This window comes from Rattus norvegicus, chromosome 1, assembly GCF_036323735.1.
Source record: "Rattus norvegicus strain BN/NHsdMcwi chromosome 1, GRCr8, whole genome shotgun sequence".
Classification (NCBI taxonomy): Eukaryota; Metazoa; Chordata; class Mammalia; order Rodentia; family Muridae; genus Rattus; species Rattus norvegicus.
Genome location: NC_086019.1, coordinates 182,947,165 through 182,974,028, shown reverse-complemented (window position 1 = coordinate 182,974,028; position 26,864 = coordinate 182,947,165). Strand labels below are relative to the sequence as shown.

Genomic DNA, 26,864 nt, shown 5'->3' with positions numbered 1-26,864 from the left:
CAATGCTGAGTGTCCCCTGCGGAGTAAAATCACTCCTAATCTACTAACACTGAAGCAGAAGATGGTGACATGGGAAAACTGAGGAGCTGTTTCCAGAAGCTGTTATCTCATCAAAGTGGACACTTGGAAGGGCAGAACACTTAGCAAGATACAAGGAAGCTGATTAGGGGTGAGAATTGGAGTCCCTCCAGCACCAATACCATTCTCCCAATACCCCCCTTGACACTGGTCAATTCATCATATGACCCAGTTGTCACTGTGGAAGTAGCAAGAGCTCCAAAGCCCATTTAAAAGGGTTGTTCATTCACCACATTGGAGCTGTGGAAAATGGAAACAGAGCTAAGAATTCAGACTCTTTAAGGGAGGAGGAGAACTATGGGAACCTGGCCATCAATGACAATGATCTGAGATACCAGGCAAGACTATTTGTTACCTGAACAAAGAAGAATGATATCTAATAATTCAGATTTTTCCTTAGAAGTCCTCACTCAGGACAACTTGATTTTCCTCCAATCCCTGGAAAGGTGGGATCTACTGTTGTTCACCCACTGACAGAGACTGAGATGACTAGCAGGAAACAGATGCTCTATCATGATGGCGTTACAGTATGGGCATTTTATTGTGGACAAATAAGGCTCTGAGTATTGGTTCCACCACTTACTGGTTATTTGATCTTGTCATGCTACTTAGACTTCCAACTGTGAAACATAATCAGTGCCTGGGTGATACAAGTTAGCATGAGAATTAAATTGGACAATGCTTGTGTGACGCACAAGTCATGCAAGCAAACAACAAAAGATGGGAATTATTGTTATCATAGTTATCTCTAGCATCATTACTAAAATTCTATAAATAAGTAAGTCAAAATTAAGCAATTTATGCTCAATGACTCCAAGACAATGGAGAATTAAGCAGTTACTCCAGGTTAGCATTTGAACATCCAGTACCTTTGGGATGTCCTGTGATGACAGAAGCTGAGTGAGAGGGTAAAGATCAGTTCCCTGATACTGAACATTTTCATATTTCATCTCTCTAGTACACTGAGAATTAATCAATAATTGTTTGCTTTATACTGATTCTGGAACTTCTCCTTAACTTGGCATAAAGATAAAATATTGGTCTTGTCTTATGAAACCCTGTCACTCATTCTTTTGTAGTTCAGGGGACAGATTGATTCAGCATCCGGACATATCTATTCATGTGGCCATAAGAAGAAGTCTCATGGAGGGTAGTTTTAGTTTTGAGATTGGGTGTTCCTGTGTCCCAGGCTGGCCTTGAACTCATGAATCCATCTGCCTAAGCTTCCTGAGTGCTGATATTACAGGCATACACTGCCTTGCCAGACATGAGGGAGGTTCAAAGAGAGCATTTTCCCAGCAAAAATGCACTGGAGGGAAGTGCCCCTCGTGCAAAGGACAGTAAAGTGTGCCCACTTTGTGTAATGAGCACAGAATGGCTGATGCCATGTGGCAACCAGTAGAAGATCAAGCTGCAAAGGAAAATACAAAGAGTGATAGCAGCAGAAGCCAAAGGGGCTTGTGGGCCTAGAACAGTGCCATTCACACATCGATGTAACTGCCCTGGGAAGCTCTGTCTTAGAACTTCTTTTCATGTCAAAAGATGAACCCCCATCTTGGTGCCATTCACTTGAACAAGGTTTCCTGTTACCTGCAGCCAAATGTATGGTAGAGTCAAGCATAATAGTTTCCCAGCTTGGCTGTTGATAGGGTCATTATGCACTTACAGCATTCCAAATACTGTGCTAAGCTTCTTAGCAAAATGCAAAGAATTGATTATTTGGGTCAGGGGGTGGGAGAAAGATGAGGAAGAATGGATGGATTAGGCCCACACTGTAAAGAGCTCTGTGCTTTGCTGAAGAATGAGAGGAACACATAGCCTGAATTGATATCTCATCCCAATAATAAGGCCTTAAAACAGATGCCATGAATAGCTCCCTTTTGTAGATATGTGGTAGGATTGGAGAAATAAAACTAACATCTGATGGGCTGACAGCATAGCATGGTCTCCAAGACAGCAGAAAAGAACAAGACTCTAAGCTGGCAGATCTGCAGCCAGGCTCTGATTTGTAGCTATATAATTGTTGATCTATGTGGCCCCATTAATTACTCGGTTTGTCCTGCGCATTCTGATCACATAAAACCATCAGTAAGATGTGACTGGAGGGAGGTGTCTCTGTTCAGTCACCTTTCTGTTGACCAGTTTGAAACAAACTGATCTTCAATCTCCAAATCAGGACTCTGAAGTCTAGCTACCCTAATGCCAGAAAAACAGCATGATCTAGAAGCTTCAGTAAGAGTTTTAGGATCATTCTGACAAGGTCTGGATTGCTTAGTGTCTAAACACCCATAAATATGCAACTTTACCCTTGGGACATCAAAATGATGGCCCAAGAGTTAGATTACCAGAGTTAAATCTTATGCCTGCCACTTACTCATGGTGTAATCTAAGATAAGCCACTTGTAAGCACTCTGGCTCTCTACTTCTTGTTCATAAAACATAGTAAGTGCTCACACCTACCCAGTAAGATGGAAATGAAATGATAACAGCCAATTAATGATTGATTGACGGTGGGAAGAGGGCAGTCAGGCATTCTGTTGGTGACATAATCTATGTTTCATAGAGCTAACAATAAAGTAGGAAGGAATAAGTGATAAAGGATAAGCAGCAGATATAAAATGATATAATTCAATCAGTAATTAAGGCATAGCTGCTTTGTATGCTGATGGTAGAATTAGATCAGTGACTTGAAGGGTGGTAATTAAAAAGGGACAGTAGCAAGCACAAAGGTCCTCAGGTAAGATAGGATTTGGTGTGTTCATAAAGGAAAGTTAAGTTCAGCATATATAGACCCACAGACAGTTAGAGGAAGCAGAGTTAGGGTTAAGATGCACTACTAATTCTGGGGGACTCCCTATATTTGTTGGTATTTAGATTCTTTTTTCTACTCAAAAATGCAAGGTGTTGGCAGAGATTTTGAAGTGCAATGATTTTTTAAATCTATTATGAAAGTTTATTAAATTTATTTTCAAGAAAGAACTGTAATAAACTCATTGATAGTAATTACAGAGATATCACATATGTTTGTGTTTATTGAAAATGTTTATTGTCTTATTGTGAATATGTTTTAGCTATGTTTACTTTGTAAATTTTTTAATTAAAACATAATCACAACATTTGTCCCTTCCCTGTTCTTCCTCCAATCACTCCTCCTCCCATTCCCTCTCAAATTCAGAGATATATATGCCAATAAATATAGAAATTCATACTGTTGAGTCCATTTAGTGTTACTTGCATGTATGCTTCTAGGGCTGACCATTTTTTATTACATAACCATTTAGGGAGTTCATCCATAGGGAAACTGATTCTCCCTCTCTCATTAGTCTTTAATGTCCTGTAGATCTTTACCTAGGATGGGCCTGGGAATGATATCTCTTGTTCGTGTAGGCATATCAACTGATGCAATCATTCAAATCTTGTTTAAGCAGTCTTTTTGTTGAGGGTTCTGCATGTATCTTCCCTATCATATCTAGAAGACACAACCTTGCAGCAAACTTCCTGGTCCTCTTGTTTCAGTGAGTCTACAGAGATGACTGCTCAGACAAGTTTATAGCCAACTAAAAGTCTTTATTCTTGCCAACTGGGATTACACTCAGGTGCCCAAAACTCAAATGCAGTGCCCAGTATTTAGAGTAAAGAGTTCTTAAAGGCAAAAACCACATTCTGGTATCTCACTTGGCAGCTGCAGGGGGAGATTTTGTGCAAGCAAGCAGTTTGACAGAAGGTAAGAGTTAATTAGGGGCATCTCGTATTTAGGTTCCTAGAATAGAGTTTGGTAATTTTCCATGGGGTTTTGCATACAGAAAATCAAATTTTAGTTAAACCTTGAAAAAATCTCAGCAAGAATATGAGATGGAGAAACCTCTGTACTGTCTTGCCACATCACACCCTGGGCCTTATAATCTTTACACTCCATCTTCTGGGATGTTTCCTAGCCTTAGTAATAGGGATTGTGTTAGTTATATGGATTGTACTGTTGATGTATCAGTTAGGGCTGAGCACCCCACCCACAGTCAGTTGTTCTCTGCATTTTAAAGCATTATGGATTTCTGCCATGTTTTCTATCTACTGAAGGAAAACAAAGAAGCTTCTTTGATGAGAGATGAAGGCTACACTTATCTGTGGGTATATGGATAAACATTTAGAACAAAAATGAAAATTATACAGGCTTAAGAAAGTGACCACAATATATTTGCTTCTAACATGCCTACCCACACTAGTCACAGGTAATTGGTTAGGTTTACAGTATGAGGCATGATTTCTCTTTCATTAAACAAGCCTTAAGTCTAGTAACTGTTTAGTTAAGTCTAGTTAAGTTTAGTTACTGCCAATACTTCAGTACCATTACTCCACCTATACAGCTACTGTGCCATGCTGGTCTGTTTTGGTTCATAGACATTACAGCTAGGTAGGATTAGTGATGGCTTTTCTCCCTTGGAAACCTGTACAGTGCTTTGGTACTACAAAAGTTAATCCCTCAGGGAGGCTTTCAAATCAGATCCAGCTCAAATCCCCTGAGCTATGTGTCCAAAGTGTGTGATGTCTTCTGCAATGGGATTTATTGTCAACTTCTGGGAAGCAAACAAGGGCAACAGCAAGAGCTTAAATTGTTTTGGGAGACCAACAACTCCAGAGGAAGCTTCTCATTCCTGGTACTGGAATTTTTATTAAATAGTCTATGACTTTGGGGAAAAGCATTATTATCCTAAAGAGCATAACTTCATTTAAAAAACATATGTATGCACATACATTTATGTGTATTATATGTAAATTTAGCATAATGATTCCCAGTGGCTATATCAAACATCCTTATTATCACTTATCCTTCTTCTAACCCTGTCCTTCAGTATTGTTCCCCCTCCACCATCCCCAAAGAAATCCCATATCCCATTTTTCTCATTTCCCCCTTCATATCGTGTATAATCTTTTTGTTTAACATTGTTCGGAAATTTCATACATGATCACAAAGTGTTCCCAATGTCACCCCCATTCCCACAACCATTTTTCATCCCACCTTCATACGTCCTTAATTTTAAGCCCACTGAGACCACTTTGTATTGTGTACATATGAATGGGTATGGGTCATCTATTGGAGAATGGGTAGCTGCTCAGGGAGAGCATCCCTGAAGAAAAACAACTCCCCCCTCCTCCAGCAACCAACAGCTACCAAGTGCTCCCCAGATAAGGGTAGAATTTCAATAATTCCTGCCATGTCTATGCTTGGTCTTGTGGCAGTCTCATACATTCAAACTTGAGTTCATGTATGTAATGGCACTGCCATGACCAGCAAATACCGTTTTTGCTGCAGACATCGACTCCTTCCAGCCATTAGAGTCTTTTTGTCCCCTCTCCAATGTGGGTCCTGAGTCTTGGAAGTAGAGGTGTGATACAGATGTCTCATTTAGAGTTGAACACTTTTTAATTTGCTTCACGTTGACCAGTTGTCTCTGTATTAATAACCATCCACTTCAAGAAGCTTCAACTATATGTTGGTGCTCTCTTTGAAGCTCCATATATCTGTAAATTAAAATTGGAGTATCAACAGAAAGCAGGAAATTAATAAGGAGTATACAGATTGACGGTAGTGACAGAATGCAGGTGATTGCAGGAGGAAGCAAGAAAAATGGGACAAGAAGTATTAAATGGGGTTGGGATAGGACGGCAGGATAAAGAAGTAAGAATGGGGAGGGATCACTAACACTAAAACCCTTTAAAATGCTGCACAGAAACCCACTGCCATAGAAACATCCTAAAATATATGTAAACATAAAGAAAAAGGGGCAACATGTACAAAGGGGTGACAAGGCTTCTCCCAGATACCATATATTATGAAATAAAAGCCCAGTACTAGATGATGTGGTTGATCTTTTGGGGGCCTGTTAGTCAGTGAGTTCCAGGAGATCCCCAATCATTGTAGGTTTTTTCCATCGCTCTTGGTTACCCTCCAGAATTTGATGTTAAGACAGTATTATCACTGAAGAAACCACACACCTGAGTCATACACACACCTGGAAGCTTTACCTTGACTGGCTAGCTTTTATAGTGCTCGAAGGTGCTATGCATGCTACTGGAGGAGAGGAATAAACATCAGTCTTACCCAGATGTCAACCCTCAAGGTACCATAACAACCATATTGGCAAGATTGTCTACTGAAGTAATAGGAGCACAAACACCGTGAGAGCAGCAAAGCACTCTGATTGACTTAAAGCTCACTGCACAAGATATGCCTGGTAACATTAACTGGACTGAAAACCCATGGCTAGACTTTAGGGGAGAAGCTAGTATTAGTGTTCTGCTAAACTGACACAGTAATAAACTGCCTCCCAAGTCCTTATCTTTATGCTGACAACTTAGAGCACCTCTCAACCATCATCAGAGAAGCTTCTTTTTACAACAGAATAGTTTTTGACAATAGAATTGTTCTTGTTAGGGTGACTATTGAGACAAAAACTTTTTATACTTGGTGTCTGTGCTAGCAAGTTTTTGGTCAAGTTGATACAAGCTAGAATCCTTAAAGAATAGGGAAACTTAACAGAGAAAAATGCCTCCATTAGATGGACTGCAGGCAAGTCTTTGGGGGCATTTTCTTTTGATTAATGATTGATGTGAGAGATCTCATCCCGTTGTGACTGGTACCACTCCTGGGCAGGTAGTTCCAGGTTATATAAGAAAGCAGACTGAGCAGGCTGCTTAGAGCCAGCTAATATGTAGCACTACTCAGTGGCCTCCGTTTCAGTTCCTGCCTCCAAGTACCTGTTCTGCTTGAGTTCGTGCCTTAGATTCCATCAGTGTCAGACTACAATCAAGACATGTAAGATAAACAAACCCTTTCCTCCTCAAGTTACTCTTGGCCATGCTCTTTGACACTGCAGTAAAAAGCAAATTAAGACAATGTTTGTGTTACCTGTTAGATAAGGGCAATGTGTCCCAGTTTGGAAAGCCATGAAAACGAATTATAAGTAGAGAACTCAAAAATGTTACCTTGTCATTTCTGTTCCAATACCTGTCCACCTTCCACATTTCATTGAAACATAGCATCCTGTCACACATGGACTCTAATCTGCACTTCAAAGTGAGGACAAATGTCTCATCCGCCGTTTACAAACTAAACCAGCCTGGGCAGCTGCTTTTCAAAGAGCTGTACAGCTGTTCTCCCTTATCCTCTAGGCATACATTCCAATCCTGTCCCACAGTGGATGCCTAGAGCTGCAGACATCAGTGCATATGCAATACATATGCAGTATCGTGCTCTTTCTCAGTTCCCTACAACATTACCGTGGTACCAGAGTCAACCATCATTCCAGTTTTTATAGCCTAGCATCTCATAGCATCCCTACTCTTGATCTTTGGGGACCATGATATTGTGACAGTCATTTTGATAACTTGGATGGTACTAATGACGGGTAGTATATACTGCCTGGATACACTGAACAAAGATGACTCATATCCAATACAGGGTAGAATGAGCTACCACCTGATCTCACCATGCTGCTCAAAGTAGCATGAAACATATAGCTTGAGGAGTGTACCCTCTGAAACTTTCCATTTACTACCCTGAGACAGTGACTGACCATGGACAATTAAAATGGCAGAATTATAGAAAAGGTAGGACTTCTATCATCACCAATGGAGATACGGCTACCAAGGTGGAACCTCCAATATTCTCTCTTAAAGCGACAACAAAAGGAGAAGGGAAAGAAAATAAATTCATAATGACACCATTGAATGGGTCAAGCCCCAGGCCAGGCACAGACACTATCTCAGTGTTGTTTCTAAATACGATCGGGAGATGCCAAGGAAGAAATCACTTCAGGGCTCCTCAGATCCAGTGTGGAATAATATTGACTCACAGTGAGAGAACTCATCCTGCTCACAGATCATCCAGGGGAAGTCTCGGGAGGGTGCTAATGTGCCTCCAACGCCCCTGTAACATTTGCTAACTCCTGCTTTCAACAAAGAATGAAAAGCTGACACTGAGAGCCTTGGCAAGCTAAGGCATTTGCTAGAATTTTAATGCCTAATTTTTCCCTCCTATGAGTGTTTAAATGGTTTCCTTCTTTATGGACCAAGAGAGACCAGTTTGCATATATATGGTAAAATTTAATTTTTAAATAAATTTTTAAGTTACTTTTCTTAATAGACCTAATTTGCATGCATCTATTTAAACAGAATGTCATATAAGTGATACTGCAAATGACAAAAAGTCATGCGGGTGGTTCTGAGATGGCTAGATCCCCGGGATTGGAGAGTTTCTATCTCGCCAATGGTTCCCTGATAGCAACCATTGCTTACCAAGGTTATACAGGTCTCTTAAACCCAGGTCTGTAGAACTTAGGCAGCTGAAACCACCCCACCCCACAAAGACAGTCCATAACACCCTCCTTTTCACAGCTCGAACCCCAGCAACAGGCTTGCTGCTGAGGCTTGGCCAGAAGTCAGAAAGGCACTTCCACATTTTCCCTGCTCCTTCTCCTGCCCTGCCTGCCAACAGAGTCCTTACAGAGAGAGGCACAGTGACCCCACAACCCACCTGGCATTATTAACTACCCTCAGATCCCTGCTGCAGCATCCTGGAGAGTTGTTAAAGAGAAACTTCCTGTGTGCTTTTCTGAGCAGGACAGCTCATTGCTCAGCTCCTACCCAGGGCTTGATTGCCTACCTGCTGGCCTCTCCCAGGCTGCTGCCTTTATCTTTCTCCCGCTTGGCTGGACTGGCTTTATCTGAGCACTGATGACTCACACCTTTTGTACATTCCAATGTTTTATCCCTGCAGGGTGGATTCTGGTCAGCCCCACCACTTTTGGGCTCCTAATGGCCCATGCCTCCCTCTTAGGACTATTTTTGGGACTCTTAAAGAAAATTGAACTTTTTGGCAATTGGAGTGGTACAGTGATAGAGAAGGGGGTGGGGGATGAAAGAAAAAGGAGAAAACAGGGACTAGGGAAGATTCTTGTGATTAATTGATGGGAGCACATACCCACACTTTTCTTTTAGCTTGACTAGTTGAGTAACTAGTATCAAGATATAAACACAAGGTGTGAGACTCCTTGGCTTCTGATGTTCTGTGCCTCAAGATGAAACGATGCAAAGAAATATATTAACATTCTATCCACGCGGCCTACAAACAGGATGCCAATAGTAAATTACTCTCATTGCTATTTTAGGAGTTCATTCTCAGTTATACAGCGGGTGGCCAAGACATTACACTCTGGTTTAATACAAAAAAGTTAGATTTCTGAGGCCCGAGGAAAAGGCTCTGTCCATAAAGTGCAGCCCAGAACCCATGTGAAAATCCCTGGGCAGAATGACAGGCACTTGTAATCCCAGTGCTTGGAAGGCAGAGACTGGCAGAGCCCTGGGGCTCGTTAGCCACCCAGATGGAATCTTCAAGGTTCTGGCAATGAGAGACATGGTGTCAAAACACAAAGTGATTGCTTCTGAGGAATAATAGCCAGAGATTGTCATTTGGTGTGTACACACACACACACACACACAGAGAGAGAGAGAGAGAGAGAGAGAGAGGTGCTACCAGGATAGATAGATAGATAGATAGATAGATAGATAGATAGATAGATAGATAGATAGATAGATGATACATAGGTTGACCTATGCAGTCACTCTGATATTGTGGGTCATCTTTGACACTCTCACAGATCTTGTCTGCCTCAGTTCCTTTCCGTTGCCTGCTGCATAGTGGTAGGACTGGATGGAATCACTTCCGTGAGTCTCACATTTCAAACACTATGTGATCCTTGACACATCACTTGCTTTCTCCAGGCTGTGGATTTTCCCATCTGTGAAATGAGCTGATGATATCAAGTCACACCAGTCCATGTGAGTAATAATAAGATTAAAATGTAGGGCTGGAGAGAGGGCTCAGAGGTTGAGAGCACTGACTCCTCTTCCAGAGGTCCTGCGTTCAATTCTCAGCAACCACATAGTGGTTCACAATCATTTGTACTAGGGTCCAATTCCTTCTTCTAGTATGTCTGAAGAGAGCAACAGTGTACTCACATGCATAAAATAAATACATCTTTAAAAAACAGATCAAAGTGTAAGAATACACATGGCTATCTTTTCTTCAGAGTGAAGTCCTGTCAGATGGGAGGCAAGAGTGAAAAATCCCAGGGTCACTCCCTGATCAGGGCACACCCTCCAGTAACTGTCTCTATAAATCTGCTCTAGGGGACACATACAAAAAGGATTTTATAACTTACTTGCTTTAGAGAAATAACCTTTTTATCTCTTCAGAGTCTCCTCCAGACAGCGGTGTGTTTGTGTGTGTGTGTGTGTGTGTGTGTGTGTGTGTGTGTGTGTGTGTGTGTTGTATTTGACTGTATTTATAACAATGACATTTAGCACATTACCCACCCTTCTGATTTCTAGTGCACACAGTACAGTGTTTTGTGTGCTTACCATTGGAAGGTCTTTAGAGGCATTCCTCTTGCGTAACTGAAACTTAGTCCTCCACCCTACAGTAGCTTTCTCTTACCTACTGCCGGCTTTGCTAACTACTTTAACCATCTGTTCCTATGACTTTGCTTCAGATAGCTCCTTCCACAGGAATCTTGTAGAAAGGCAATCTGGCCTTCAGTGCCTGACTTATTTCAGCTGCCATATTCCCAACGTTCACCACGGCCATACATATGGCAAGATATTTTTCTTTGGCCACGTTGAATTATAATCTACACGTTGTGCCACATTTTCTTTGTGCATTTATCCAATGGTGAACACTAAGCTTATGTCTCCAGCTTGACTATCATGAGCAATGACACACTAAACACAATGGTGAGGGGACATTCGGGACTCACAGAGGGCAATGAAGCCACATTTCACAGAAAACAGCAAAAGCCAAGACAATGAGTCCTAGTGGGCGATCCTCACTTAGGTGAACAAAACAGTACAAATTCTGCTTTACTTTTTTCATTAATTTAAGATGTTAAGCCCCAGGAGAAAGTCTCTACTTGGCCAGGTTTAGGATACCTACCTGTTGTCCCCAACAGTCTGAACTTAAGGATCTAGTGGCTTCAGGATGGCAGATGCCTGCACTCACTGTCCATTTAAGGCCACAGAAGGAAAAAAGGGTCATTTTCCCAAAGAATTTGGACTTAAGAAAGAGAGTAAAGTACTGAGCAGCCTGGAAGTGCAAATTAATACTGTTCACAGGCCCGCTGACAAATGACCTTGGTGTCCTGCCCTCTATGGGCAGGCGCCCTTGTTTACCATTCAGAGCCTTACCTGCAGACACAGTCCTTTGGTGATGCGTGCTGCTGTGGCTTGTCAAGGGCTTTCCTGTCTGTGTCCTGTTCTCCTTCTCTCCTATTCTCCCTTATTCTCCTACTTCTCTTCCCTTGTCTCCAGTTTTTTCTGCCATTCTCCCTTCTTATGCCCTTATCCCCCTTTTCTCTGTCTCCCAGAGTGAAGTAACATTTGGTGTGTTCTTTAGAGTCTTAGTCTCCCTGAGGAGAAATGGCTGTCTATAGAAACACCAGCATCCAGGTGAGTTATACCCTCCCACACAGCATTCACACATGCACACAAAGATCCATCCTTGCACATCTGCATGTGCCTGTATGCACTTGCTCCTGTGCATGTGTGCAAACATATACATGCTCATGCATATAATAACACATATACATGCCTGCCCAAAGTACACATGCATAATACTCAAGCATACAAACACATATGTGATTATATACACAGCCATGCAATATGCACATGCACATATATATTCATACATACAAACACACGTGATAATATTTGTATATACATGTAGATGCATACATATTTCTCTTCCCTCTTCTGTACTTCTTTTCCCATTCTCCACACACATTCACACAACTCATGCATAAATACACCCTTGTGTACTATATATTATATATACACATGTGAGTATTGTGTACAATTCATGTATCTATATGAACATATACACACATAGATGCATATAATTCTGCATTATTTGCTCATACATGTGTGCACATATATACATGACTAAATACACAGATCCATAAATATACACATGCATATACATACACATTTATAAACTTGTGTATACACTAGACACATACATGTGCAAATATTTATCATATATATATATACACACACATATATGTTTACTTGCACCCATCCATATGCACAGACCTATGTATATGTACCAAAATACACATGGGCACATACATATTAGGCACATGTGCACACTTACCTAAGCATATTTATATAGAGACACACATGTGCACACACCTATCCATTCATATATATGCTCACAGACAATGTGCATGAACATCTGTCCGTGCATATTTAATGCATATATACATGCATGTACACACCTAACCATATACATAAGCACGAGCATGCATATATCCATGCACACTCTTAACCTTTGCTTTCTCCTTCCTTTCAGGGGAAGACTACATTTTCTTCACTTCACTGCCGTTGTTCACCTTGTTCTGATGAAATTTATCCAGGTGCAACACAGATTCTTTGCCTTCCCCTGCACTAGAGTTTTAGAGGCCGAGAGACATGCAATTGTTGAAGAATTCCCATCATACTCAGTGGCCACTCCTGACCATTCTGACAGGTCAGTGACAGACAACAAAAGGCCTTGGTGAGTGACTGTTACAGAATAAATCCTTGGCAGCTCCCAAAGCACCTTCAACAGTAAGCTTTGCTTGAGCAAGAGAAGCAAAGGGGAGAAGCACAGTGTTGTGGTTTTTGCTGGAAAGTAAACAGGAGCCTGCCGACAAAGACAAACTGGAAAACACTCTGACAGAGCTAGCCAAGGTCAGCAGAGGACCGAAGCATCCAGGGAAATACCAGTAGCATTTTGACAGCCTAGTAGCAGCGAAGGAATTGTCTTTGCAACAACTCCGAAGGTTAAATTTCCAAAGAATTGCGACCCCATGAGGAGATGTTGGTTTCTATTGCCTTTAGTAACATCCTTGACCAAGACCTATTTATTACACAGCACTGTCTTCCTACATCTTATGAAGACAATTGTCAAGCACACGTAAAAACTGAAGATCTTTACATGGAAAGCTTGCGCACATGGGCCCTGGAATCTGCTGCTGGTGTCTCTTTGCTCTGCTGCAATCCAACTCTATCCACTGTTCTATCTTCACGATGATGTGTTTCAGGTTTTTTGATCCATTCACTCCTTACCCCAGAGATTGAGCGAGGACTAGAGACGGAGACTAATGTTTGTCTCTCCTGAATACAGATGATACCTCTGTGCATATGTGCATATGTATGTGTTTGGGGAAGAGGTTACACATGTGTGCATGCAGATAAGCATGCACATGCATGGGTGGAGGTCGGAAGAACACCTCTGGTGTCATTCCCCTACAAGTGCTGTCAATCTTGTTCTTTTGAGACTCAGAGCTCCCTGACATGGCTGGCCTGGCCTGTCATTAGGCTTCAGGATTCCTGCTGTCTCTATCTCCCCAGCACGACTATATATTTTTTATGTGGGTTCTGGAGATGGTACTCAAATCTCATGTTTGCACAATAAGCTCTTTACCCAAACTGGGATATCTCTAGGTCCCTGGAAGTTATTTGTACACGAAAATTAATAAGGCATGAGGGAATTTATGAAGGGATGAATAAGTGGAACACAGAGAATGTCCAGAGCTAGGCTGGATGATCCTCGGTGGTGGGCTTGTGTTACTTGTACATTTGTGCAGAGTTTAAGAGTGCATGACATGAAGATGAACCCTAATGTCATTATAGGTCATCAGCTGTACAAATTAATATGATTCTGTGTGTTAAAGGTTTGGTCTCAGGGTGATGCTATGGGGAGATAGTTTATGGACGTTTAGGACATGGGGACCTGTGAAAGATGCTTAGACCATTGAAGGTAGCTCCTTAAAGGAAATTATAAAATATCTTCTTCCTCCTCCTCCCCTTCCTCCTCTTCATCTTTCGCTCCCCTCCCCCATGTCCCTATCCCTCCCTCCCCCCTCCTCTTTCTTGCTCATGGGAGGAGTGGTTTGCTTCCACAAGCTCCCACCACGATGTACTATGGTTATTACAGAAGCCTAAAGCATCTTAAACCAGAATCTCCAAAATCAACCTTGTATGTTTACAAGTTAGGTGCCCTAGGTATTTTTGTTATACTAATATAAAGCTCAGTAGTGCACAGATGTACCACTATGCTGCAGCAAGATGCTAATAATAAGGGAGGCTATGGTTTATATGGGCAAAGGATGTGTGGAGACTCAGTACACTTTGCTCAGTTTTGCTATGAGCTCAAACCTTAGCTTTAAAAAACCACTTTTACAAAAGAAATCTAACAGAGAACCGACTGACTGACATCCCAGGAGCCAAATTCAGCTTGCAGCCATGACTTCCTCCCTCCCTCTACCCCAGCATCTATGCCATTCCTCCCTATTTTCCTTTGGATAAATGATCGCTCTTCTCTCAGTTTGCGTAGCTTGGAAAGAGCAGATCCCTTGTTCTGATTCCATCCCTGGACACGGGAGCCGTGCTTTCCCAGTCCATTTTCGCTGGCAACAGAAATTCATGTGAAAGTGGAGATTTGGGCTGAGATGAGTTTCCAATCAGGCTAGAATAGAGAGAGCTTCCCTGGGAGTTTTCCTGAAATCCTCTTTGAGTTCAGTTATTAAGCCAGCAGGGCAGACCCAAGGGTGCAAGCATCTACCCCTTCATTCTGTTGTAAGCACCTGCTAAAAATGTGGCTAATCCTGAGAAAGTAGAGTCTCCTGATGGAAAAAGACAAGGACCTGCTAGGCTCCAGGCAGGCAGATTTCTGCACTCTCAGGGATGAGAACCCATGCATCTCTTACATAATTGGACTTGCTGGAGCTGTTGGAGCTCTTCTCTAGCCATCCCATCAACAGGGTCCTGGGAAATGAGCGGGGCCCCAAAGCTTTGTTTGACACACAGCAATCTGAATTAAAGAGTCATAAATAAGGCAGTATACCCTGGCCAGGTGGTGATCTGATTCTAGAAGGGCAGGTGACAGACAACCTCCTGGTGGCAGTGTCTGGTAAGAGATGCCATAGAGGAGAGTGTCTGGGTCAGGGGAAAGGTCAGAAAAGGCTTCCAGGTTGAGTGAGCCTTAAGTCTCCAAAAGTAAGGAGAAATCAGAGGGTGAGTCACACTGTGGTAACAGAAGAGAGAGGAAGGGTAAGCTACCCAGATGGGCTTAGAGAGTCTCCCACCCAGGCTGATCCCAGTCATCATAATCCCTCCTCTCTCCATTCATCCATCCATCCATCTATCCATCCATCCATCCATCCATCCTTTACTTCCCTGACTGAATGAGTGTCTAAAAATACAAACCTAATAATAAAATCCACTGCCCCCCTTAAAAACAGTGTTAAAATTCAACCGCTCACATGTTCAACAACACACTGCCCACTTACCATTTGCAATAAGCTCCTTGTATCCCCCCACAGCCTGGGCCTCTGCTTCCCTGGAATCCTGGTTCCTCTCACACCAGGACCTTTGCTCCTTTCTCTACTGCTCACACTCTAATCTCCCATCCCTTTACCACAATAACTCTTATTTACCCTTCACATGTCACTTCCTCAGAGAAGCCTTCCCTGACTGCCAGACCATAGAACACCTTCCAGTACACATCCTCATTTAACTTCTTCTTCATAATACTTAGCCAAGCCAAGGATACTTCTCTCTCTGTCTCTCTCTCTCTCTGTGTCTCTCTTTCTCTGTCTCTGTCTCTCTGACTCCCTCTCTCCCTCTCTCTCTCTCTGTGGTATGTCTCTGTCTCTCTGTCTCTGTCTCTCTATCACTCTCCCTCTCTGTGTGTTTGTGTGTGTGTGTGGTATGTATATATGTGCTATGTGTATGTATATGTGTGTATATGTGTATATGGTGTATACATGTATGTCGTGTGTGTATGTGTGAATACATGTATGTATGTATGTATGTATATGTATGCATTGATTCATGTTCATCTTTTGTGTTCAAGTTTAAGACTCCGCAAATCAAAGAACTTTCTCACTTTTTTAAACAATTGAATGTTCAAAACCCACTACAGTGGCGTGGCCAGCATACTGTACGAGCAACCTCTGAGTTGCTACACTCCCCACCTCTCCTAGTTGTGTTCCCAACTCTAAGCAAAGTGTTAGTTGTAACTTGTGTTTGTGCTGCTGTTTCTGTTAAGGACTTGGTCTTTAGATTTATCTCAACCTACCAAAGGCTGGAGAAATGGAGTTTGGACGGAGAAAGCCAAGGACTCCAGATACATGAAGGGCAGCACACTTCCCTGTGAACATGGAGGGAGGAGCAGCATTCCTGCCTCACTGGTGGGCGCTCAGCTCCTGGTCTGACATCGTGCTTATATTTCTAGCTCAGTCACTTATGGATTCATCCAGGGTTTGTTTCTGGAATCTTCTCTGATACTGTACTGAGACTTCAAGTGCAAATAAAACAGAGACACAGGAGGACCCATGAGGGCTGCATGCCTGGCCAGTCCTTGCACCTGCCCAAGCTCCTCAATGACTCCAGCATAGACTTGGGTGTCAGAGTACCTTGGACTGACTCTCAGTCAGGAGGTCCTTGCTGAACTTCTCTGTACCCAGGTTTTCTCATCTGTAGAATGGAGCTCACATTCCCTCTTCCACTGTGACCACAAAGCTAACTTACCAAACAGAAGCCTAGTAATAAACTCCCAGCACGAAGGAAGTCTGACAATGAGGCTCGCATCTGCACCCTTTCAGCAAACCCGTTACACAGGTGCATCACCTGTGTGATCACCCAGGGCCTCACTCCGTTTCCAGCTTTGCTGTGACCTCTTTAAACACTCTGTACATGGGATGTCACATTTTTAGCATCAGAAAGCACGAAGAGCTGTGCAAAGTCTGCTGAACACGAGAATGGATGGATGTCTCCAGATTTTCATGTCAGCTCTCTCATGCCACTGTTCTTCATAGCCAGCCAAAGGGGATCAGCTTTAGAGCAAAATTCTACCTTCAGGGGTTTAGTTTTTCCTGGGAGCACGGGGTCTCACTAAATAGCCCAGGCTGACTCCCAACCCATAATTCTTCTGCCTCAGCCTCTCCAGTGCTGGGATCATAGGTAGGTTCTCCCACACCCAACTCAAGTACACTGTGTGGATTCACCATACTCTTACCCTAAGACTGAGAACATCCCAGGCCAGTCTCAAAACCTTACACACATTCCCATGCAAATATACATTTCTCAAGGAACGAACTGTAACTGACCAGCTGCCAGCCATCCCAAGGGGGCCAGGAGGTGATAGAGAACATTTCCCCACTCTCTTGAGTCTGCTTTCTGCCCTTCTCCCATCACACCCCTATTCTTTCTGCTCAGCATCTCAGATGGAGAAGTAAACATGTGGCTACAAGGAGGCCCTTCAAAAGCCCTCATGTAGTTCCTTTGCCCAGCTAGGTTCTGTAAAGACTCTCTAGCAATGGGCCTTGGAATTTTAACCACTTGGAAGTGTCAAATCAAATATGATCATTGCCTGCTAACTCCAGCACTGCCCCACCTCTGCTGCAAAGATAAACTCATGCTCTGTAGCCTCAACTCCTGGGTTTTACAGATTCCACTCTTTCCATGTGTTTTGACTCTGCAATCTACACATGTTGTATAAAACTGCAGATGCATCCAGAACCCCACACACAAAAGGTCTTGACCTTCCACGGCGGGAATGGACAAGGAAAAAGACAAGTCAGGTCCCCTGTGGTAGAGTGGATGGTACTAAGCCTACAGGGAGGAGGTCAGGGGGAGCGCAAGATTTGGAGTGAAGAATAACTGAGATGCCAATCTTAAGTAGGATTATCAATGAGAAGCAAACAAATGAACAGAGACATGAAGGTGAGGAGGCCATGCAGCTTGCCTATGCAAAAGCTCGGAGCATTAACCACTCTTCACAATGGAGGGGGATCTCTAAAGAGACCGGAGGCTTTGCCCAGCCATGTATCCCCCAGCTTCTCGTCTTGATGCAGCGCCACCTGCAGGCCAATCCTGTTTATAGGTTTACAGCAGTTATGGTTGAGCTTTTGCAGTAGTGAGAGGCTGCTTTATATAGCTGATGGGGTTTTGTTTTGCATTTTAAAATTATACAGGAAGGGTAGTCACATTCAAAATCATCATAAGGAAGGATTCTATGTGGCCAACGGCGGCTCTAGGACTAAAAACTTTAACCACGGGGCCAGCTCTTGTATGCCACTGGTCCAAGACAAGAGAGCTTCATGATTACTAGACAAGCACTCTGCCAACTAATGGACATCTTGGTCTCAAGAGAGGATTGTGACTGCATTCCCCCCAGAGAAATGGCAAATGCTTAAGGTGACAAGTATGCTCCTTACATTGATTTGGTCTTTACACATTACATACGTATATCACATTATACTCCAAGAAATATACACGATGATGTGTGTCCACAGAAAATAAACATAAAACAAAAGGTTAGACGGTAAGAAAGGTCACAATCAAAATTTAATACCTAACGGAGCTTGAAATATCAGTTCTGGCTATTGTGTACGCATGGAACTCCGTAATAATCTGTCCCTTTAGTGGGTTGGGTGCCTGTCTGTCCACCACAGACCCCGCTGAGGCCAAAAGATCTCTCTACAACTTTGGCTTTTCAGCCTTACCCTCCTCTACTCACTTCCCAGAGGGAGCGCCTAACAAATAGGGACAGGACACTGGGCCACTGCTGGAGACCCAGAAGAAGCTCCGTTTTTCTTCTCTTAGGAGCAGATGTTAGGGGAGGAGTCTGAGGGGTTGGGCTTTCTAACATCTTAGAGCCAGTCGCATACCCCTCGCTTGCATCTGCTTCAGTTTGCTCCTGGAAAGCCTTGTCTCTGTGCTCCTGCAGTGCCTTTAACACACACTCTTGTCTTGAGTCTGGGACAGACGTCTCTCCCTGGCGGATTCTTGGGTACCCTTGAAAAATGAAGCTCTTGCAGAGCTCTGCCTACCCCTCCTGCAAACGAAGTGCCCCTCAACTGCCGGGATCCCACCTGCTCTGCCCATATTCTCCTTCACACAACCTTCAAACTACTCCAGACCACCCAGCCCCCTATGTGCGTTTGTGTATTTGTTCGAGGCTCCGCCTGAGCCTGCTGCGCCCTCGTGCATATTGATGAGGGTGTCTGCGCGTTTTCACCAGCCTACCTAGGTGTGGAAGATGAGAGCATCCGCGTGCATGAGTGTGTGAGTGCATCCGCATGGCTGGGCATTGTGTGCCTTTGTGTGTGTGCGGGTATGTCTCAGTGACTGCAACAGCCTTATCCCAGGCTGAAGGCTGTGTGTGGTGGGCTTCTCCTAGCCAGCCTGCATCCCTTCCAAGTTCAGGGACAGCACCAACGAGCTGGTGGCACTCACAAAGATATTCTCACCCTTCCTTCAGACCCACAGGCTCAGCTCCCTGATCCAAGAAAGCAAAAACCCTTTCAACATTCTCTGGGCTCTAACAGTCGCGACCCCATCCCCCATACCGGGATGTAGAATCCTCTATGTGAAGATGGACTCGAGGCATTGGTGGGAAGCGAGGACAAGTAGCTAAGAGAAGAGTCAGAAGAAAAACTGAGGACGTGCTGGAGGGGAACGGAGCTGCTCAGGGAGAAGCAGGTCATATTCACACCACGCCCCTCCCACAGGGGTTGGAAACCTAGGAGAGCCTGTTCTCCATCCCGGTCTTCCTCCGGGGTTCCCAAGTTAACCCGGTCTTTTCCTCCAGAAACTGAAGCCAGAAAATGCTACTGGGACCGAATTAGGCTAACATCCCACCGGACAGCCGCACCCCCCCCCCAAAAAAAACCTGCACCGCGCGCGCGCGTGTGTACATATGTGTGCGCGCACGCGTGGACACACACACACACACACACACACACACACACACACACACACACACACACACACACACACCATCCAGGAAGCTGCTGATTGGCTGCCGGGAGCAGCGTCCCGGCCCGGGTTCTGAGGCGGGAGCTGAGCGGTCCTAGGAGGGAGGTGCACACTCCGGCTCCAGGAGCCCCTCCCGCGTCCCCTGCGCCCTGCTAGAGAACGGAGCTGCCTATCTAGGAGGGCAGGTGCGCAGCCACTCGAGGACACCAGCCAGGGCTGGAAGCGGGTCCCGCGGCGCGGCGATCCTCCCCAGGGCTGCCTGGTCCCCAGCCGCTTGGCAGCTGCGCCGAGCCCAGCCCGGCGAGGGGCGCGCTCATGGAGCACACGCACGCCCACCTCGCTGCGAATAGCTCAGCTTGCGGCTTGGGCTTCGTGCCGGTGGTCTACTACAGCTTCTTGTTGTGCCTCGGGTTACCAGGTGAGGTGTATGGGGGAGAGGGAGGGAAGTCAGAAACCTCAAGTTGCAGAACAAGGCTGTCCAGAACCTCAGGGATCCCAGACATCTTCTCGAGAAGTACCCTGGAGCCCCCTCCCCCCTTTTGAAAAAGTACAAAGTTTAAACCTTGGTGGCAACTGTGGATGCTTCCAGATCAGGATGAAGGGACATCGTCGCGTGGCTTGTGGCTTGGCTTGGCGGGGACAGTGCTTGTGTGGCTCTGGGGTATTGTGACTTGTGGGTGTGCATCCACTCCAAAGCGTGCCTCTGTGTGTGTGTGTGTGTGTGTGTGTGTGTGTGTGTGTGTGTGTGTGTGTGTGTGTGTGTCGGGGGTCGCATTCCTGAGGGGTCCCAGAAGGTCTGCGTGAGACTTGACTGCAGCTTCTGGGCAGAAAGCCTAGGGAAGGCATCTCTCCAGCTTTTGCCCCACTGTCACCTCAGCTGAGAACACTTCTGCCACACTCTGTACTTCCCCGCCTAAGCTAATGCTACATAAAGCCAAGACCTTGATCATGGCTACTCAGGTTTAAGAGACAATGAGGTGAGCCCTTGCTATCCACTATCCGCCCTAGGGAGTGAGGTGTCTCCTTGTGGCTAAGAAGAATCAAGGGCTGACTCTGGGTCTGGGACGTACGGGGCAACTGTGCAAAGATGCGCACTGGCACCTCAAAGGATGGCAGTCTCCTTGAGTTTATGTCTGCTTCCCCTGGCTTTGCCTCCAGGTCAAGCCCAGTCCTCCCTACCCGGGCAGCTCCCAGTGCTGCAGATGAGTGGCTGGCTGGTCCCACATCTTAATGTCCTTTGGAAAGTGAGTCTGAGACTCCTAGCGAATTCCTGAAGAGAGATGAGTTGCTGAGGGAGGAGGGGTGTATGCCTGGGTGATGAGGGAGAGCAAATGGGACTAGGAATAACAGCCCCCATTTCCCCTGTGGTGGGGGGTTGACTTCAGTTGGGGGGATCTTTGGATAATTCTGTCATCCACACAATGTCATGGACATTCCTGGAGTCACCTGCAGACAGAAGAGAGAGCTAGAGACAGAAAGGCTCAGAAAGAGAAAAATCAAGCTAGACTCTAAACCTCCACCACTTATCACTTCTGCCCGAGAACTTGAGCATTCTGGGATCCTGGGAAGCTGGGCTTCAGTCTCCTGGAGATCTGAGAGCCCACCCCTCCTCAAACATTTATGGAATCCAGAGCCCCTGGAAAGATGGTTTCCAACAATCTCCACTCCCAGCACAGGCAACTACAAGTTCCTAACATGGGCTCCTGTCCCCCATGTAGAGAGATCTCTCTCCCTAACTTACGTCTCCCTAGAAGAGGGGCTCCACCTCTGCCCACCCCGCCAGGTAGGATGTTCCTGGAATTACCTGGAACTGAAATTGATTTCCATCCAGGTTGCACCTCCCCCTCTTGCCCTCCAAAGCCTGTCCCCAGAGCTCTCTATTGGAAAATCAGTTTTTGAGAGGCTGGTTATGTGTGGTGCTTGAGTGAAAAAGAGTCAGAGCCCCTCTTTTTCTCAGTCCCCCCTTGTCAGAGTGCAACCCCCATCCTAATTATTCCATCTCTCCCACTGCTGTGCTAGCCATTCACTCTCTTGGGCATTTTCTAAGCTGGAAAGACAAGGAGGAGGGTGACCTCCTAGAGTCCAAAACAGGACATGAGGTTAGGAGAACAGAGAAGGCTCAGACTGTCAATGACCTCAAATCAAAGTGTCATGAACAGTCACAGTCTAACTCCTATGAGTGGCCATGGTCTTCCCCACCCATAGCTTTGGCACAGTGTACCAGGCACTATGTTTAGCATAGGGTTAGCCCAGGGCTAAGGGATTTAAGAGAGAGAAGGGTTGAGATTTGAACTTAGACGGTGTGGACGTATTTATAGACTTAGGTAAGAGTTTTGGCCATCTATACTGTGTGCAAACACTAAGAATGTACCAAAGGGCTCCAAAGGGTCTTCAGGGGCCTGAGTTCAGGGAATTCATGAATGGAAGCTTCTGATTTAGAAAAGCAGCTGAATGTGGAAGGATCAAGCTTCCTAGAGAAGAGTGAGGAGGAGATCAGTCTTATCCAAAATTATGAGCTGAAAGCAGTTTTGTTAGCAACTTGGAAGTCTGGTTCAAAGGCAGCGTCCTTGCCATTCTCTTAAAGCAATGGTTCCCAACCTGTGGGACTCAAATGACCCTTTCACAGGAATCACGTATGACCATCAGAAAATGCAACCATTTGCATTATGATTCATAGCAGTAGCAAAATTAAAGTTATAAAATAGCAACAAAAATATTTTTGTGGCTGGGAGTCACCACAGGATGAGGAACGGTAGTATTAAAGGGTCAGAGCATTAGGAAGGGTGAGGACCACTGTTTTAAAGCCATTCAGGGAAGCAAGAGTATCCCGGCAAATGGGAGTGCAGACTGGGGATTAATCCAGCTTTCACCGGAGTCAGGGGTGTAGTGGCTCTGTGCCTCAATTTCTACCTGTAAAGCAGACATTATGAGAGTGGCTTTCCCTGGGATGGCAGCAAAAGTGACAGTTTTGGTGAGGCTGAGGAAGTGATTAAGCATGTGGCTCAGTGGTTGTCACCTATACCGATTGACACCGTGTGGCTGCAGTTATAATTGTCATCGCATGGGTGGTCAGGAAAGGGGGCTGCTCAGCACAATCAGGGAACCAGCAGAGAGTTCAGGAGGTGCCCAGCAGAGAGCACTTAGCTTGGCACATGAGCCCTGCAAATTCACCATGGTGGTCTCTGCCTCAACCCAGAGTGACCGTCAGTTAGCAAGCCTTTGTCGCCACTGCTGATGGAGAGGGAACCATGTGGAGTTCGATGCAACAGCGGAACATGGACCCTTGCTAATACTGTTGAAAACTGAGATTTTAATTGAGTCACTATTCCCAGCAGTGAACTCACTCCCAAGTTTTCAAATCTCCCCGCGCCCCCCCCCCCCCAGTGCTGTTAGAGATGTGAGTGGAAATGGAGAAGTGGGTGGGGAATGCCTGGATATTTGCCAAGAGGGATCCAGTAATTACAGGAAAGTGGCAGGTGTCTCTGGCCACATACAGGCACACGGTTAGCAGAATGAGCTTGAAAAAAAGAAGCCCCGTGGTCCAGACCCCTACTTTAAGTGATTGTCTGTGGGGATCAATGCAACAGGCCTGGCACAAGTCCAAGGGATTCCTATATGGAGTGTGGGCAGAGCTCACCACTCATGGAATTCTTAGCCTGGCAGTTCCACAGTTTGCCCCAGCAGTAAAATAGGTTAAAAGTCAAGTGTAATTACCCCCGCATCTATTAATTAAGATACTCCATGTAAAAGTAGCTTAAGTCATACCTGTGGTCTCAGCTACTCACAAGACAGGGGGACTTCTTGAGATGAGAAGTTGAAAGGCAGCTTAGCCAGCATAGCAAAACCTCATCCCACAAAACATCCAGGATAGCATCTGGTCCAAAAAGGCTCATTTTACTCAGGGCCTTCTCTATGCCATGTCATTTCACCTACAGATGCATGTGAACCCATTTTATGGCTAAGTAAACTGAGGCACCGAGAAGTGCTGCATCTGCCCTAAAATCATAGCGATAGCGACAGAGATAAACACGCCTGTATGTTCTGTTGAGTCACACTTTCTCCCTTCCACCTGGAAGCTATTTTAACTAACCTTGCTCCCCGAAATGCTAAAAAGACTTAGCAAAGAATATCAGTGCTCCTGCCCTTCATAAAGCCTCATCCGTTTCTCTCCCTCCCCCTTCTTAAGTGAAGAAGATATTTCTCATGTCTCAAGACACAGGAATTAAGTAGGCACACCTAGTGCTGATAGGCTTAGTGGAGATGAAGCATTATTAAAGGAATGGCACAAGGAGGGTGGGAACTATCAACTGAATGCTGGAGGAAGACAGCAAGGGGTGATGGGTGAGCCACCCTGATAAGAAAGGAGCGGTGCAAAATTAAATGGGTTCTGAAAAGTGCCCCAGACATGAAGGAAGACAAGCAGAGTGAGGAAGGAGATGATAGCTTAAAATGGCGCCCCACCCTAGAGGAAGGGAGCTTTCCCTAGCTGCCTCGAAGGGTGATGAGATGTCTCTGGTGGCTGGGATGAGGGGAAGGCAGTCTGACACACCGTAGTTACCATGGTTGTTAACCACAAGTAAAGACATTATTAGCCCAGGACTGGACTGAGCTATGCAGATATGTTTTAATCCACAAACAGCTTGGATTAGAAAAGGTGTAGAGAACAGGCTAAGAGTGGGAATGTGAAAGCTGACCCTCTGGGATATGGCCTGGCCTTGATGCTTGTGCCGTGTGTAACTACGGGCAAGAGACATTAACTACCCCATGCTTCCATTTCCCAGCCTTTAAAAATGGGACAGTGATGATAATATTCCATACAACTGTGCTAGGAAGACTGAGCTAAGCACTAGACACACTGTGAGCACAGTAAGCACTCTGTAAGTTACACCATCATCAATCCAAATGTGGCCTAATTTCCCAATTGGCTTGGTGATGCCAGCTTTACCCTACCATCAAAATAAGACAGACATTACAAGAAAATAGAACTATAAGCGAATAAACAGAAATGCCAACCTGCTCTTAACACATACGTGTAGTGAAAACTCATCAGACGAGCCGGGATTTCTTTATTGGAAAATGGAATCTACAAATAACTCAGGACTTCCATCACACTCAGGGGCCTAAGACTCCGTGCTCCCCCAGTGCCCATGATCTGGAGCCAGGAAGGACAAACCACCTTCCTCGTTCCCATTCAACATGGTACTGGAAGTTTGAGCCAGTCGAATAAGGCTAGAAAGAGAAACGAGCGTATTCAGAAATAGATTTCAATAACTTCTATTCACAGATGCTACAATAGCCTTCATAGAAAACTTAAAAGATGTCACAGAAAATCTCCAGTGAACTAACCAGGTGGCTCCAGTGTGTTTGCAGATTCCAAGATTAATATGTAAAAACCTACAACTATCACTATTCACCAGGAAAGAATAATTTGAAATTAAAAATTCGAAAAACAAAAACTTTAACCAAGTTCCCTTGTAGAACTTAAATGCTCATTCCCAGGAAGTAGCACCTTCTGGGAGCTGAAGAATAGTGGGGGGCCTTGAAACAGATAATGGTACACACAGAGCTTGAAACCCTCAAATTAAGTGGAGGCACAGACTGACGAGCCTCCCTTCGATCACTTTCTCCTACTTGCAAGTCTTTAATTTCTCACCCCACAGGTGACCACTGCTACTACGCCGTCACTTCTTATGGCCTCTTTTAAGGTATATTAGTGCATTAAGCAATTCTAACTCGGAGAGCTCAGCTCTCCGTCTTAGCTTTGCCTGAAATGAGCACTTTCCACCGTGACTTACCTCTTCTTTTACATCTACCATGGCGATCATTTGCAGCAGAATGCATGAAATTTGGTGTTCCTTTATCCCGCTGTACAGCATTCCTCTGCATTTGTGCATGCGAATTCGTGTGAATTGCTTCCTACCAAAGCTCAGGCGCAAACACACGCGCGCGCGCGCGCGCGCGCGCGCGCACACACACACACACACACACACACACACAGAGCCCTGCATGCTGCACTGAACTCACCCTGTGTCCTGTCTGGGTCATACTCATCACAGTGGACCACAGGACCCTTCATACAGGAGCCAGATAAAGAATAGGTTCAGAATTCTGGATCCCAGGCTCCTCTGGCAATCACTGACTATATGACCTTAAGAGGTCATTTTTGTCGGGGTCATTAGAGCCCCAAGGGAAACAGTTTCTGCCTGAGCTCTGGGTGGAGACATGACCCTTAGATGGATTATAACAATACACATGAGTGGAATCAAACTTATGGTGCAGCTCTACTGGAAGCCGCCCATCATGGCCTTGAGATGGAGTCCAGAGCAATTGCTTTGAAGATCACACCTTCCTGCAGTCCAGTGAGTATCACTTTGGTTCTGGTTTTCAATGTAATGCATGAAAACTAGATATGGATTTGCAGCCCGTGTCTTTTAGGACTTTAAGTATAGGACGCCTCTCTGAGCCTGAGCTCTTCCTTCTACAGCAGTCATCGGTTAGGCCATTGTTTCTGCTATCTTACTGCCTGAATTCAAATCCTGGCTCCTCTACTTAATCATCTGCTACACCTTCTCCAAGCCTCAGCTTCCTCAGCATGGGGAAGATATTAACAGTGCCTGTTCCAAAGGGCTATTTTGGAAATAAATTAAAATGTGAAAATCCTTAGTTCCATTCTTGGCATGCTTGCTCTCACTTGAAGGAAGAGTTTGATAATGTTATTAACCTTCTGGTTCTTACATTGTTGCTGGGATAATTAGGAATAAAACGTACAAGGACTTCTCACAGTCCCTCATACATGGCTGGAGATCCATAAACTACTGACACTTTCACTGTCCAATATGCCTGTGTGTTCAAGCCATGTCTATGTCCTATGGCCACACTTAATATATGGCTCTTTTCTATAAATACATACTGCTATTCACAATAATGAT

General features: G+C 44.8%; 1 protein-coding gene and 1 long non-coding RNA gene across 2 annotated transcripts in view; one reads left to right on the top strand and one right to left on the bottom strand.

Annotated features, from left to right (window-relative positions):
• Positions 1–3,624: 3,624 nt before the first annotated feature.
• On the bottom strand, positions 3,625–19,782 carry LOC134485174 (uncharacterized). The gene is made up of 2 exons (XR_010063146.1): positions 19,527–19,782; positions 3,625–5,595 (listed from the first exon to the last, which is right to left on the bottom strand). It is a non-coding gene; the product is annotated as an uncharacterized LOC134485174 (long non-coding RNA).
• A 304-nt stretch (positions 19,783–20,086) lies between these two features.
• Positions 20,087–26,864, top strand: part of Gpr139 (G protein-coupled receptor 139) — a 44,467-nt gene continuing 37,689 nt past the window's right edge. Inside the window, exon 1 of the mRNA NM_001024241.2 lies at positions 20,087–20,353. Within this exon, the coding sequence (NP_001019412.1) occupies positions 20,251–20,353 (103 nt within the window). The 5' untranslated portion in view covers positions 20,087–20,250. The remainder of the gene's footprint in view (positions 20,354–26,864) is intronic.